This window comes from Aythya fuligula, chromosome 2 (genome assembly GCF_009819795.1).
Source record: "Aythya fuligula isolate bAytFul2 chromosome 2, bAytFul2.pri, whole genome shotgun sequence".
Classification (NCBI taxonomy): domain Eukaryota; kingdom Metazoa; phylum Chordata; class Aves; order Anseriformes; family Anatidae; genus Aythya; species Aythya fuligula.
This window is the reverse complement of record NC_045560.1, coordinates 143,015,550-143,032,060: the sequence shown is the minus strand read 5'-3', so window position 1 is coordinate 143,032,060 and position 16,511 is coordinate 143,015,550. Positions and strand designations below refer to the sequence as shown.

Sequence of the window (16,511 nt, the reverse complement as noted above, 5' to 3'; positions counted from 1 at the left end):
TTTTCATGTTGCTTTTTATGAAGCTAAAGGGATTACTCACTGGGAACACTATGTTCCAGCAGGAGAGGCTTGCATTTCTTGTTTCTTACTGATTACCTGTTACCTTTAGTCATCACAAAGATGCTAGTGAGAGATTTATCTTTTTCTGTCCTTTAATGACTTTTGAAGTTTCTAAACAATGCTACTTTTCTTTTTTTTTCCCAGATTTTTTTTTTCCATAAAAAAAAAAAAGTTTTAATATGCTGCTTTAAAAAGCCTGATAGGGAAAACATCTCACCTTAAGCAAAGAGATGTCAACAGTGGAGCTAGTGAAGAATAAGATTATTTTTTTTTTTACAGATTCACTGAACTCAAACATTTGTGTTGCTGTCAGCAAGGCTCTAGTTTTGGAAGATTGCTTAGTCTGATGACAAAAATTCTATTTGAAATGATCAGAAGCTAGCTTCTGGAAGTAACTTCAAATTCTGAGGAAGTCCTCTAGCTTCTGTCTATACCACAACACCTCGACTTTACAGTTACCATCAGAAGAAACCTATTGAGACTCCCTGCTTCCATTTTCATTTTTTAAAGAGTATAAAAGATTTATGTAAAACACCTTGCTCAAGCACAACTTAAAATTATTATTCATAGCAAATGGATGGCTTTAGCTAGCCGTTTATGTCTTTCACACACAGAAACAGACTTTTTACTCCCACTCTTTAATAGTTCCTGGTGGCAGATGTATTTATAGAGATAATTTAGGCCCTATTTGGGACATTTGTTAATATCATAAAGGCAAATGAATTGCATCAGTAATAGACTTCATCTTAAAGCTTTCTGAGTTTGATACATCATAAGCCAAAAAATATATCCCATTCATGTCAATGGGAAACCTTGGGTTCTGTAGAATGGCACAAAGTAAGACAGCTCATCTTACTCCACTGAAACTATATGGACCACTGTATTAGTTGAACGTTCATAAGTCTGACAGGATTTACCCCAGAGTACTTAAGGAATTAGCAAATGCTATAGCTGAACCCCTCTCAACTATTTACCAAAGGTCTTGGCAGCCTGGGGAGGTCCCTTCTGACTGGAAGCTAGCCAATGTTATACCTATCTACAAGAAGGGCCCAAGAGAACACCCGGGAGACTACAAACCTGTAAGCCCCTGAAAAAGTTATGAAGAAGGTTGTCTTGGGACATATTGAAAGACATTTAGAACAAAGCTATTATCAAACATAATCAACATGGGTTCACCAAGGAAAGTCCTGTCTTAGAAATTTGATCTCCTTCTGTTACAAGATCACCTGCGTAGTGAATGAAGGGAAGATGGTGGAAGTAATCTTTCTGGATTTTAGTAAGACCTTTAATACTATCCCTCATTGTATCTTTCTGGACAAATTATCCAACTGTGAGTTGAACAAGTACATGCTACACTGGGTGATGAATGGGCTTAATTGTAGAGCTCAGTGGATTGTAGTGAATTGGGCTACATCTGGCTGGTGGGCAGTCACTAGTGGTGTTCTCAAGGGCTCAATTCTAGGGACAGTTCTATTCAATATTTTTATCAATGATCTAGATATAATAGTCGAATGTAACCTCAGCAAGTTTGCTGATGATGCTAAACTGAGAGGTGCTGTTGGCTCCCTGGAGGGACAAGAAGCCTTGTAGAAGGATCTAGGTAGATTAGAGCATTGGACAAACATCAACGGCATGAAATTCAACAGGGGTAAATGCTAGGTGCTGTACATGAGGTGAAGTAATGTCAGACACAAGTACAGACTGGGAGACAAATGGCTAGAGAGCAGCTCAGCAGAAAGGGTTTTGAGGGTGCTGATTGACTGCAGGCTCAACGTGAGTCAACAGTGTTCCCTGGCAGCAAAGAGGGCAAACGACATTGTGGGGTGTATTTAACACAACATAACCAACCAGCCAAAATAGGTGATTCTCCCACTATATTTAGACTTGGTGCAGCCTCATCTTGAGTATCATGTGCAGTTCTGATCTCCAAAATATAAAAAGGATATTAAGATGCTTGAATGCATCCAGAGGAACAACAAAGCTGCTAAAAGGGCTGGAAGGTATCTCCTATGAGGAGAGGCTGAGGACACTTGGTTTGTCTAGTTTGGAGAAATGGAAGCTAAGAGGTGGCCTTATTGCTTTATACAGCTTCCTGAGGAAAGGAAATGGAGAGGGAGATGCTGATCTCCCTGGTAAGCAATGATAGTTTGCAAGGTAATGGCACAAAGCTGTGCTAGGGGAGATTCAGACTTGATATTAGGAAGAAATTCTTTACTGTGAAGGTAGTCAAACACTAGAAGAGGCTTCTTAGTGAGGTGGTTGATGTCCCATGCCTGTCAATGTTCAAGAGACATTTGAATTATGCTCTTAATCATACAACTGTAGAATTACAGAATCACAGAAAGATTTGTTGAAAAGGACTCTAAAGATCATCTAGTTAAAACTACCCTGCCAACACCTCCAACTAGATCTGGTTGCCCAAAGTCCCATCCAACCCAGCCTTGGATACTTTCAGCCTTAACCTATCACTACGCTCCTTGATAAAAAAGTATTTCCACATCTTTTCTATAGGCCTCCTTTAAGTACTGGAAGGTCTCCCCAGGCTGAAAAATCCCAATTCTCTCAACGTGTATTCATAGGAGAGGTGTTCCAGCCCTCAGATCATCCTCAGGGTCCTTCTCTGGACTTGCTACAACAGGTCTATCTTCTTATGTTGGGGACCCAAGGGCTGAAGCCACCTTACTCTAAGTGGAGTCTCACAAGAAAAGAGTAGAGGGGGAGAACCACCTGCATGACCTGCTGTCCACACTTCTTTTGATGCAGCCCAGGATATGGTTGGCTTTCCAGGCTGCAAGCACACACTGACAAGCTCATGTTGAGCTTTTTATCCACCAGCCCTCGCCTCGCCTTGCCTCGCCTCGCCTCCCCTCCCCAAGATATGAAAGGCTTCTACAGAACCAACAAAAAGAAGAGTAGGAAAATGTGGTCCACTTTTCAAAGGTGCAGGGGTCCTGGTGATTTGCATGAATCTCTACTGGTAGGACAGACTTCATCAATCCTTTGCCCCTGAGACCATTAGAAGTTTGGAATGAGGAAGGACAAAGTGAGGGAACACTTAAACATCTTGCATGTACACAAGCGCATGGGACCTGATGGGATGCATGCAAGAGTACTGAGGGAGATTAGTTACCTCTGAAATATCATGGAAGTCAAAGGAGGTTCCTGAGAAAAACAAATGCCACTCCTATCTTCAAGAAGGGCAAAGAGATGGATCTAGGGAAATATAGGCCAGTTAGCCTTACCTCCCTAAACGCCTGGGTAGGTGGGACATACAGGCTCGGTCACCTTTTCCAAACATAGCAAGGAAAAGAAGGTTATTGTAAGTAGTAAGCGTGGATTTACGAAAAGGAAATTATGCCTTACAGACCTGATTGCCTGCTACAATTTGTATACTGGCTTGGTGGTTGAATGGAGAGCACTGAATGTTGTTTATCTTGACTTTAGCAAGGCTTTCAACAATGGCTTGCATAATATTCTCATTTACAATTTGATGACATACTGACTAGATAAGAAGTCATTGAGGTGGACTGAAAACTGGCTAAACTGCCAAGCTCAAAGGGTTGTGATCAACAGCATGAATGATAGCTGGCACCCAGTCAGTAATGGCATACCCTAGGGACTGATGCTGCAGCCACTATTATTTAATATCTTCATGATATGTATGATGGGACAGAGTGCACTCCCAGTGAGTTTACAGATGATACAAAACTGAATTTTTTTGATATACCATATAGATGTGCTATCTATATGGTACACCATATCTATACCATAGATACATGTATACCATATATATAGATATACATAGATACATATATACATAGATATACATAGATATACCATATAGATATGATATACCATATAGATTCAGGTAGCTCATGAGGTTCAGCAAGAGTCTGAAACTGAGGAATAGCTCTGTGCCCTAGTACAGACTGGCAGATAGCTGGCTGGAAAGCAACTTTGCAGGAAAGGTCCTGGGGGTACAGATGGACACCATGCTGAACATGACCCAGCAGTGTGCCCTTGCCACAAAGAATGCCTTCAGCCTCTTGGACTACATTAGGCAGAGCATTGCCAGAAAATTGAGTGAGAAGATCCTACCCCTCCATTCAGCACTGGTGAGACACGTTAGGGGTGGTATGTCCAGTGCTGGATACCACTACAAGAGAGACATGGATGTACTGGAGCAAGTCTAATGAAGGGTGACAAAGATGGTTAAGCAACTGGACATGTAATAGAGCTGAGATTGTTCAGCCTAGAGAAGAGACGCTTCAGGGGTATCTCATCATTGTGTATAAATACCTAGGGAGTAAAGGAGACAGAGCCAGGCTTCTTAGTAGTGCCCTGTGACAGGACAAGAGGCAATGGGTACAAACTGAAACATGATAAATTCCATTTAAACAAAAGAGAAAAACTTTTTTGTAAGGGTGATTGGAACCAAAAACAGCTTGCCCATAGAGGTTGTAGACTTTCAATTCATGGAAGTATTCAAATTCCTACAAGACGCAACCCTTAGAATTGTGCTTGAGATGACTCTCCAAACAAGCAGGTTGGACTAGATGAGCTCTGGAGGCTTCCCGTCTCAGCTATAAATTCAATTTATTTGATCTTTTTTGTATAGAAATTGACCTTTGAACTTGGCCCACTCTATGTTATAATTGCTACGGAATATCTTACAATAGCCCATTAAAACGCAAATATAGTTCATCAATTCTGTTTTTACAGTTTTCCCACAATACAGCTCGTGCAATAGTTATGCCTCAGAACTTGCCTGAAATTTCTGTACATAGCTTGTAACTTTTCATGATATGGAAAATAGCAGTGGAAGTCACAAGGAATATTGCTTGGCTCAATGGCAAAGTGGACTTCATTGAGTGTGAAAATTCGAGGAAAATACAAACGTGAATGGACAACATGGCAGAAGTAATTAGATGTTAAGCTTGTTAGTTATTTCCAGGAACACCGCAGTGAAGATGTATGCAGCTAAATATTTAAAAATAAGCAGAGCTAGTAAAAATAAAATTAAAAAATAATAGTAATAATACTTTTCTGAAGATTGGAGGAAAAATAAAGATATTTTTTAGATCTCACTTATGGTTCATCCTAAAGATAGACAAAATACTTTGTAAATGTCTCGTGGAATTGTTCTTTTAATTACTTTTTTGAACATTTTATAAACTCCGCATCCACGCCTTCACTTCAAAAAGAGATTCTCATTTCAAAAATGGATTTCGTTTCTTCTTGAAGAGTTTATAATAAGATCCCAAGTTAGCAGAGTACAATTGCTATTTTTTACATCTATGAATTTATAGAAAAGGAAATAGGACAAGGAGAAAGAAAAAGAAAAAGAAAAAGGGAAAAGGAAAAGGGAAAAAGGAAAGAGGAAAAGGAAAAGGAAAAGGAAAAGGAAAAGGAAAAGGAAAAGGAAAAGGAGGAAGAGCAGGAGGAGAAGGAGGAGGAGGAGGAGGAAGAGGAAAAAAGACAATTTGAAGACTCCACATTTTTTATGTACTTATTTTAAAGCTTTATTAGAATGTATACTTTGGAAGAACTATAAGTGCCTAGCTTCATCTATTACAATAAAATATAGCAGATAAAAATATTACTGACCATATGGCAAAGAAATATATTATGTCTCCAGTAGCAACACACCAGAATATTTACCACTAAATGCCTAACCTGGATAATGAACCACAACCAGAAACTGGTTCTGTTTACCTTCTGTTCTTAGTAGGTGTTACTATTCCTACAAATATATATCTTCTTCCATCTTTTTTACCCCTTTATACTCCTTAAGCCACTTTTCTGGGAAATTGCTTGTAATGGTGATAAAATCAGGGTGTAAATGTTTTGTAGATATTTGGGTCAGAATTAATCCCAAATTTTCTTTTTTTCCTATTTTAATTATTTGTATATATTGAAAGAGCAAATACCTCTGATGTGAAAGTGCTGCAAAAGACCGCTGAACTTAAGTGCAAAAGTAACGTTATTGAATTCAGTTGTTCATCTAGCATGACTAAAAAATAAATATATTTGTGATTCAGCATATGAATTCCCAAATGTTTGAGTTAACAAACTTTGAGTTAGTTGCTCATTTATTTTGCAAATATAAAAGATGCACTGAATGTTAATGTTCTTAAGAAGAATCCCAAGGTCTGTGAAATTTAGAGAAGGTTATCAACAAAATGAATGGATAAAACAACATATATAAGAATATGCCAAGACTATAAAGGAGGATATTGAGCTGAGGAATTTTGTGGGGAGGGAAAAGTAGAGAATTTGAAAATACAAAAACAGACTTTTTTTTGCCTAATTACTAAAATTTTCCAACAATTACATGTATGAACATATACCTTCATTGCCTATTCTCTATATATAGAATTACGTTTTAATGCTGTTATGTTATGAAAAATAACAGTATACTCAGGGAAAAATAATTAAATGGTCAGAGAAATCAGCCAATAAATATATTTTCAATTAAAATATTTTAATGCAGTATATTAATGTATGTTTTTTTTTTTTTTTCTTCTCATTTTATCCCCCATTTTTGGCTGTTGGTGCTTCTTGCTTTTTCACCTTCCTGTTTGATCAGTGGTTTTTGGCCAGTTTGTATTTTTCCAGACATCACTCCATGATGTGGTTGAAGTATATGATGGCCCATCTCTGCAGTCATCACTGTTATCTTCTCTCTCAGGATCTCATTCAGGTATATGTTAACAGAACTGTCATTAAACCATTAAAATAAAATTTATTTTATATAAACTATAAAGATAGTGTAGTTAAAAAACAAAAAAGGAAAGAGAAAAGAAAAGACAACTGTCATATTTTCTTAGATGCTGTTCAGGAAATATATGAAATTGGGATTTTAAAATAAAAATGTAATCACTCAAAACTGTGTTCATTAATGAAGAAATAAAAGCCAAGTGGATTTTTTTTTTTTTTTTTTTTTTAATATTCACTTGTTATAGTGTGTATTTGGGGCTTCTTACTTCATGCCTTTATTACTTGTATCTAGTAAGCAATCTGAAATGGATATTATAAAAGGGAAACCAGCATATTTTTTATAGCAAAGTGAAACTGTATAGATTATGTGCATGTTGACTTATTTACAGACATGGTGTGAATATAGATATATATATATATATATACTTTTTATAAGGGAAAAATATATATTCATAATAACCGTAGTGATTTTTAGTCCCCATTTTCTAGAACAGCATGATACTGCCAACTTAAGATGTTTAATCTATCCTGCCAAGTTAAAGAAACAGAACAGGACTGGAAGGGGGGAGGGGAGGGTTGTCTTAGCTGTAGAGTTGGTGACAGGAATTTTGTATGCTTCTTTAGTAAAAACTGATTATGATAGCTTTGTATTTGCTTTGTTTGAGTAGGTGAATCCCTTCCATTGAGCTCAGGTAACCAGATCACGGTTAGATTTACTTCAGTTGGACCAGTAACAGCTAAAGGATTTCATTTTGTTTATCAAGGTGAGAGAGCCTGGAAAAGTTTGTAAATTTATTAATTTCTTCACAAGTTGTAAATGATCAGAGAGGAACAGACTGAAAATTAAGAGGAAATTAATAGCCTGTTAATGATGTAATAAGTTTCATGATTTCTGCCTGTTTTTAAAAATAATGTTAGCTCCATTCTTTTATTTGTATTTTAAATGTTAAATCAAATAATTAAGAAGCATAAGGGAAGTTCCAAATTTAAGAAGGCGCTTATAGAATGCAGCTGTTTTATGTTTGCTAATATGATTGATTAATGCTAGATATATCTTGTGGCTCAAACTGGTTTCTTTTTAAAGAAACTGGTTTTCTTTTTAAATCTCTCACATTAAATATGAATAACTGCAAATAGTATTACCTGTGGGTGAATCAGTGATCTTTCTATCATTAAACTGCTTCCCTTTATTTACATTATTTGCCTTTTTATGGGCAAAACATAGAAATGGTTATACATCAGTATTTGCAACTGCAATCCATTTTTCTATGGATTCTAAATCCTGATCTGGCAGGCATAATACACATTTAGAAATCCACAAGAATAAATGTAAACACCTATCTGACATTGATTGTTTGTTTTGTTTTGTTTTGTTTTTTTTTAACTATTAGATTAACATTTCATAGTGATATTTCTTTTCAGTGTCATTTTAGAAAGGTTTCATTATGGATTTTATACATTGCTTTTCGTCTTGGCAAGGATATCACTGCTATGCGCTTCTAAATAGCAATTTAGTCATCAGAAGTATGTAATCCACATTGTGAAGATTAAGTTGGGGATTAAGCAGATGTTCTTAACTGGCAAATAAGTGAATGTTACTTCCAGTCATTCCAAATATTTGTGGTTCAAAATCTGTATTCCTTCACCAAATCTAAAATTAGGAATCCACAATTCTTATGTTTGCAGCTGTTCCAAGAACAAGTGCAACACAGTGCAGCTCTGTGCCTGAACCAAGATTTGGAAAAAGGATTGGAAATGAATTTGCAGTTGGGTCATTGGTTCTTTTTGAATGCAATCCAGGGTATATCCTTCATGGATCAACAGCAATTAGATGTGATACAGTACCAAATGCATTGGCACAGTGGAATGATTCTCTCCCTACATGTGTTGGTGAGTTCTTCAGGCTTTTTAATAGGACTAATTGCTGCCTAAAGTGTTGACCATCATCTCTAGCTGAATGTTTTCCTTCGTTGTCATCCACACAATATTTTATTCCTGCTTACTTTTACTCACTTCCTTCTCCATTCAAGGTTAAGATTTTATTACCCTTTCAATTCTAACCCTGCTGCAATATTTCACTAGTTTCATGAACATACCCTTCTGTTATAAATTATATGTTACCTTCTTTTACATTAACATCAGTGACATCTCTCGTTATCCTTTAATCAAGTTTCAGAAATAACAGTTTCTTCTCTCACTCACTCCTTCAAGACTAAGATGCTCTCACCTTTTGGGTCTCTAATAAGATAGTGTAAGCTGTTATGAAGAAGACTACTATATTAAAGATTTAAAAATAGTTAAGCTAATATTTCAATGCTTGACAAAAAAAAAAAGCAGTAATTTTCCAGAGCAGAAAATATATCTCATCTGGTTCTGATCATACAAGATTAAATTCTCAACATTTGAGTCTTAAATTAATGTGCATCCATTGACATTAATAAAGCTGATCTGTACCGACTGGAAATCTGGTGATAGTTCTGAAAAGTCGCAGAGTAAGGAAATAAAATGATATTTGTGTATTTTTCCATAGGCTTACATCAAGGGCAAATACATTGGCTGCTGTGCATGTTATTTTTAATAGAGGGTTTTTTTGTTTGATTTTTTTTTTAATATAAAAAAACCCAGTTGTTTATAAATGAATCAAAATTGGTTGTCATTTACATGGATTTTTTTGTTTTTTTGCAATGCCATCAAACTTTTCCACCTGTAACATCTGTTGCAGTACCAACTGCCCTATACATTAATTTTGTGAAAATTTAATACATTAAGAAACATTCATTTTGAGGATGAAGGCATCTGAAGAACACAGTTCCCAAACCAAACAGTAAATATATGTATGAGTTAGTTACTTTACTATTCTTGAAAGGCAATAGATTTTTTAGAAAAATCATCCTAACCTACTGCAAAACCACACTATAGAACTGACCCCAGCATTAAGAAGTACATAAGCAGAGTTTTAGATGAGTAGAGGAGAAAGGGAAAAAGGAAAAAAAAAAAAAAAACAACAAAAACAACACATTTTTAATTACGTTGGTTTTGAATCCTCTTTGCTTAATCATATAATGCTGCATGGTAGAGACCAAGTGCTTTTCAATAAAAACAAAATGTTTCCTCCATAATACTAAAATCTTGACAGAGATAACAACTAAGTGCCACTGGAGTAATATTAATAAAATAGGATTAACAATATATTATACATGAATAATGTTTATTTGGACTGTTTCAGTCAAAATGAATAGAACCATGATTAATATATCAGTAAGAAACTGAAGTATTTATCTATACTTCATTTATCCTCAATTGCTACAGTAGAACCAATATAATTGATTTTTGTTTATACCCTTGAAATGTATTCACTTTTTTTTTCAGACATAACAATTCAGCAAAATAATTATTTTGGTCATTGATCACAACGTATTATATTATATACATATACATATGCATATGCATATACATATAGACTTATTCTGTGAAAGACAAACTGTCTCTAGGCAAGCTGTGAAAGGGTTACAGGCCACTTCACGTGTGAAAATTACTGTGCCAATAACAGTGATAAAATATATATGAGGATAAAATTCCATTGAACTAAATCAGTTTAATAATTGAAGTGGTAGACCTGACCACATTAGATTGCCTTAACTCTAGTGAATGTTTGAATGTTTTCTTAGAGATAGCAGACATCAATCATTCTGTCCATCCTTTTACAAGTTATTTAAATTATTTAAACGTAAATTATTTAAACGTATTAATTATTTAAACGTTTTGAGTTATACTGACCTTTAGTTTATCTATGTAATTTGAAGAGATTCTAACAATTATGTGCCACACAAAATGTAGCTACAGTATTCGTTATTAAGTGGCATTCTTCTACATATTTTATAAATCCTCATATTTTTATCTAATGAAATCAATTCAGAACTTATCAAAGTTGCGTAGAAATGATACATTAGCTTCTGTTTAACATCGTTGTTGGCAACATGGACAGTTGGATTGAGAGCACCCTCAGCAAGTTCATCAATGGCAACAAGCTGTGTGGTGCGGCTGGTACACTGGAGGGAACAGATGCCATCCAGAGGGACATTGACAGACTTGAGAGGTGGGCCTGTGTGAACTTCATGTTCAACAAGGCCGAGTGCAAGGTCCTGGCAATTTCAAGAACAGGGCAATTCCAAGAACAAATACAGGCTGAGTGGAGAATAGCTTAAGATTAACTCCAAGGAGAAGGACCTAGGGGGAAATTGGTTGATGAAAAACTCATCATGGGCATGGCAATGTGTACTTGCAGCCCAGAAAGTCAAACATATCCTGGGCTGCATCAAAAGAAGTAGGGACAGCAAGCAGGTCAAGAGAGGGTGATTTTTTACTCTGTTCTCATGAGACCCCATTTAGATTACTGCCTTCAGCTCTGCGATCCCCAATATAATAAGAACATGGACCTGTGAGAGCAAACACAGAGGAGAGCCACAATCAAAGGGCTGGAACACCTTTGCTGTGAAGATAGGTTGAGGGAGTTGCTTTCTTCAGCCTGAAGAGAGAAGTCTCCAGGGAGACCTCACTGCAGACTTCCAGTACCTAAAGGAGGGACTACAAGAAAGCTGGAGAGGGACTCTTTATCAGGAAGTGTACCATTACAAGGAGTAATAGTTTTAAACTAAAAGAAGGAATATTTAGATTAGACAGAAGGAAGAAATTCTTTACTCAGAGGGTGGTGAGGTACTGGAACAGGTTGCCCAGAGAAGCTATGGATGCCCCATCCCTGGCTGTGTTCAAGACCAGGTTGGCTGTGGCTTTGAGCAACCTGGTCTAGTGTCTGGCACCCCTGTCCATGGCAGGAGGTTTGGAATTAGATTATCTTTATGGTCCATTCCAACCCAAAGCATTCCATGATTCTAACAGTTTGTTAAACTATCTCATCAATCTTTTCCTTCAACTTCTTAAATACCAAAGAATATCGGTATCTAGATTAAACTTTAGTTTATTTGTCCCTGTCAGAGCATCTAACAAACTAGTCAAGATACATTCAAGTTGATCGTTCAGAAGGGAAATGATGTTGATGTACGCCTCTGTCTTATTTCATGTGTAACACTATTATTAATCCATGGACATAGATATGATGAGTGAAGTAAGCCTTTACCAATCTCTTTACTAATATGATAGATCCATAGTCTGTAATTGCGTAATTCATACAATCAAAGAAGAGTTGCCAAGGAGTTGAGACTGATTATTGATTATTTAGACAATAAAAATAGCAATATTGAGATAGAATTTTTCTATTTTACTCCTTTATACTAATAAAATACGTAACTGTTCAAACTTCATTCTTAAGCACTAACAATTAAACTTTATCTTTGTAAGGTTACTAGGACATATTGGAATAAATTTTGTTTTGTTAAAGGTCAAATAAATAAGACAGGGGTATATGAATGAATCATGGAATCATAGAACGACATGGGTTGGAAGGGACCTTGAAAAATTGTGTGGTTCCATGGGCAATGATGCCACTTTGTTGTTGTTTTGTTTGTTTTTGTTGTTGTTGTTGTTGTTGTTCCTGAGGCAAATATATATATTTTTTAAGTGTAACATAAATTTACAAAAGTTTTCAGATATAGTATGATGAATGTTGATTAAGCTTTAATAATAATAACTCTTCTCACTTGTGAGGCTTTGCACTTCTTTTTTTTTGACTTGTGCATTTCCTTTCAGTGCCCTGTGGTGGAATTTTAACAAAGCGCAAAGGGACCATTTTGTCTCCTGGTTACCCTGAACCTTATGACAACAATCTGAATTGTGTGTGGAAGATCACAGTACCAGAGGGAGCTGGGATTCAGGTAAGTATACTTGTTATTTTCTTGTTATCATCGTGTTTAAAAATGTTTTTCCTGGCGCAAGAGCATGAAAAGGGTTTTCATACATCCTTTCTCTCACTAATGATGGTCACAGTGGAACTCATTGCACATCTTTTCATTCACGCAGTTCTTAAAGGATGTAAGATTTAAAGAAATTTTAAAAGATATACCCGTAACTTTTTAAAAGTTTAAAATATATTATTTCAGTATGTCAGTGATTCATTGTAAGTAAGAGGGAATAGAGATGCTTCCCCATGTGTGCTTTTTTTTTTGTCAGTTTTGTTTTGCTTTGTTTTTTGTTTGTTTGTTTGGTTTTGTTTTGTTTTCCTCCCTCCATCAAATTACATAAATCTTGTTCTTGCAGAGTGAAATTAGATGGGTTCTTTCCATGGAGAGATTATGCACGTTTTCTTAGAAGTTCTGTTATTTTACATATAGTTACAAAAGTTAATTGTTACATAAATATGCTTCAACTGGAGTTCGGAATGAGTCCTTTAAAATACTGATGTAATTCTATTTTACAAAAATTTAGATTAAGACCTTCATGGAATATATAGCAGAAAATTATCTATAAAGCTAGGTTATGTATATCTCACTTTTTAGTGAGAAATTTAGTGAGGCAGTTATGGCTAGTATAATAGAACTTTCAAGCTTCATCTCATGTAATTTCTACCTTAACATTTATCAAGAAACCATGGTAGCAAGTTTTCTATGCCCTTGTTTCAAAAGCAAAATAAAATAAAATAAAATAAAAATAATAATTTTAAAAGAATAAAAAACTTAGTTTCTGTATATAAAGATGTAATAAAGGTCCAATTGCCTGTTGGAGTCCATTTAAAATTGAAGAGATTATTTCTAAATTTACATTTAAAAGTTTTGGAAAGGAAACAGAATAACCATTATTATATCTGTTTTTTAATAAATTACATTACAGAGATTTTAATGTATTCTAATTCATCAAGAGTTTTCAAAATCATAGAATGACAGAATCACAGAATTGTAGGGGTTGGAAGGGACCTCGAGAAATCATCGGGTCCAACCCTGCTGCAAAAGCAGGTTACCTAGAGCAGGTTGCTCAGGTAGGCATCCAGATGGGCCTTGAATATCTCCAGAGGAGACTCCACAACCTCTCTGGGCGGCCTGTTCCACTGCTCTGTCACCCTCACCATGAAGAAGTTCTTTCACTTGTTGGTGCAGAACTTTTTGTGATCCATTTTTTGGCCATTGCCCCTTGTCTTGTCCCCACAAACCACTGAAAACAGGTTGGCCAAATCCCTCTGTCTTCCATGCTTAAAGTATCTGTAAACTTTAATAAGATCCCCTCTCAGTCTTCTTTTCTCCAGGCTGAACAGACCCAGGTCTTTCAGCCTTTCCTCATAAGGAAGATGCTCCAGGCCCTATATCATCTTTGTGGCCCTCCGCTGTACTCTTTCCAGGAGATCCCTGTCTTTTTTGTACTGGCAAGCCCAGAACTGGACACAGGTGAGGCCTGACCAGAGCAGAGTAGAGGGGCAGGATCACCTCCCTTGACCTGCTGGCCACACTCCTTTTAATGCACGCCAGGATCCCCTTGGCCTTCTTGGCCACCAGGGCACACTGCTGGCTCATGGTCAACCTGTCGTCCACCAGGACCCCCAGGTCCTTCTCCTTAGAGCTCCTCTCCAGCAGGTCATCGCCCAGCCTGGACTGATACATGCGGTTGTTCCTTCCCAGGTGCAGGACTCTACACTTGCTCTTATTAAACCTCATTTGGTTTCTTCCTGCCCATCTCTCCAGCTGGTCCAGGTCTCGCTGAATGGCAGCACAGCCTTCTGGTGTGTTGGCCACTCCACCGAACTTTGTATCAGTGACACACTTGCTGAGGGCAGACTCTATTTCCTCATCAAGGTCATCAATGAAGATGTTGAACAAGATAGTATAATGTTGAACAAAATATTATTTTATAATATTTAATAAAATATTATTTTGTAGTTTACTGCTATTTATATTCTATATATAGTATATATATACTATTTATAGTATAGTATATGAATAGACTATATATAGAATATATATACTATATATATAGTGTATATATAGTATATGAATATACTATATATAGTATTTTATAGTTTACTGCTATATAATCATTTTGAAAATTCTGTTTTTGTTTGAAATAACTAAAATATTTAATAAAAATGTAAAAAGTTTACAGAAAACAGAAACATCACAAATGCAACCTAATTTCATACATGGTAACATTTAAGAAAATTATGAGTTCTATTTTCAAAGAGCCATCACTGCCCATCAGCAATATTATTTATAAGCTAAAACAAATTTGAAATTGATTTTGAAGAACACTACTTGATTAAAACACTTGATTAAGTTAGGATCCTGCATTCTCTATATTTTCTATGCAATCAGTAATGAAAGCTAAAGACTGTGAAGATAGTTCAGAGCATTTAAATTAGACATTGACTGCAGTCCTGAGTTAGGCACTCACTGCTGATTTCTGTAAGAGTTTATGTATCATTACACACCACATTAGGTGACTAAATCAGTGGTCCTGGTCAAATGGAGAGGTCCCAGATGACTGGAGACTTGCTAATGTGACACCCATCTATAAGAAAGATCATAAAGAGGATTTGGTAAACTATAGGCCTGTCAGCCTGACCTTGGTGCCAGGAAAGGTTATAGAACAGATCATCTTCAGTGCAGTCACACAGCATGTGCAGGACAACCAGAAGATCAGAGCAAGCCAGCATGGGTTCATAAAAGGCAGGTCCTACCTGACCAACCTCATCTGCTCCTATGACCAAGTAACTCACCTGGTGGATGAGGGAAAGGCTGTTGACATAGTCTACCTAGACTTCACAAAGGCCTTTGACATAGTCTCCCTCAGTATTCTCCTGGAGAAGGGGGAAGCCCATGGCTTAGACAGGTACAGTCTTAAAAACTGGGTTAAAAACTGTCTGGATGGCTGGGCCCAAAGAGTGGTGGTGAATGGAGTGAAATCCATCTGTCGACTAGTCACCAGTGGTGTTCCCCACGGGTCAGTGTTGTGGCCCATCCTCTTTAATATCTTTATTTATGATTTGGATGAAAGAATTGAATGCACCCTCAGTAAGTCTGCAGATGACACCAAGTTGGGGGGAAGTGGCGATCTGCCAGAGGATAGGAAAACCCTGCAGAGGGACCTGAACAGGATGGATTGATGGGCCAAGGCTAATGGGATGAAGTTTAACAAAACCAAGTACCGTGTCCTGCACTTTGGTCACAAAAAACTCGGACAGCACAGCAGGCTTGGGGCAGAGTGTCTGGAAAGCTGTGTGACCGAAAAGGATCTGGGAGTATTGGTCAGTGCTCGGCTGAATGTGAGCCAGCAGTGTTTCCAGCTGGACAAGGAGGCCAGCTGCACCCTAGCTTGTATCAGGAATAGCATAGTCATCAGAACCAAGGAAGTGATTGTCCTCCTGTACTCTGCTTTGGTTAGGCCACACCTTGAGTACTGTGTTCAGTTTTGGGAACCTAACAACAAGAAGGACATTGAGTCCCTAGATTATGTCCAGAGAAGCTGGTGAAGGGTCTAGAAAACAAGGTCTACGAGGAGCGGCTGAGAGAACTGGGATCATGACTTGTCAGTCTCTGAATAAGTTATTCATTTATAGTTGTGCAAATGTAATGGCAGAAATGCAATTTCATGGACATGCCTATGATTGTAATTAGGTTTGTAGAACCTTTAATCATAGAATCATAGAATGACCTGGGTTGAAGAGGACCTTAAAGATCATCTAGTTTCAACCCCCCTGCTCTGGGCATGGTTGCCAACCACTAGAGCAGGTTGCCCAGAGCTGCATCCAGACTGGCCTTGAATGCCTTCAGGGATGGGACATCCACAACCTAGCT

The 16,511-nt window shown here is 36.9% G+C and overlaps 1 protein-coding gene across 1 annotated transcript in view; it reads left to right on the top strand.

Moving 5' to 3' along the window:
• CSMD3 (CUB and Sushi multiple domains 3) overlaps window positions 1-16,511 on the top strand; it is a 681,859-nt gene that overhangs the window by 542,012 nt on the left and 123,336 nt on the right. Inside the window, exons 33-36 of the mRNA XM_032181613.1 lie at window positions 6,650-6,763; window positions 7,449-7,544; window positions 8,467-8,670; window positions 12,484-12,608. Of these exons, the coding sequence (XP_032037504.1) occupies window positions 6,650-6,763; window positions 7,449-7,544; window positions 8,467-8,670; window positions 12,484-12,608 (539 nt within the window). The remainder of the gene's footprint in view (window positions 1-6,649; window positions 6,764-7,448; window positions 7,545-8,466; window positions 8,671-12,483; window positions 12,609-16,511) is intronic.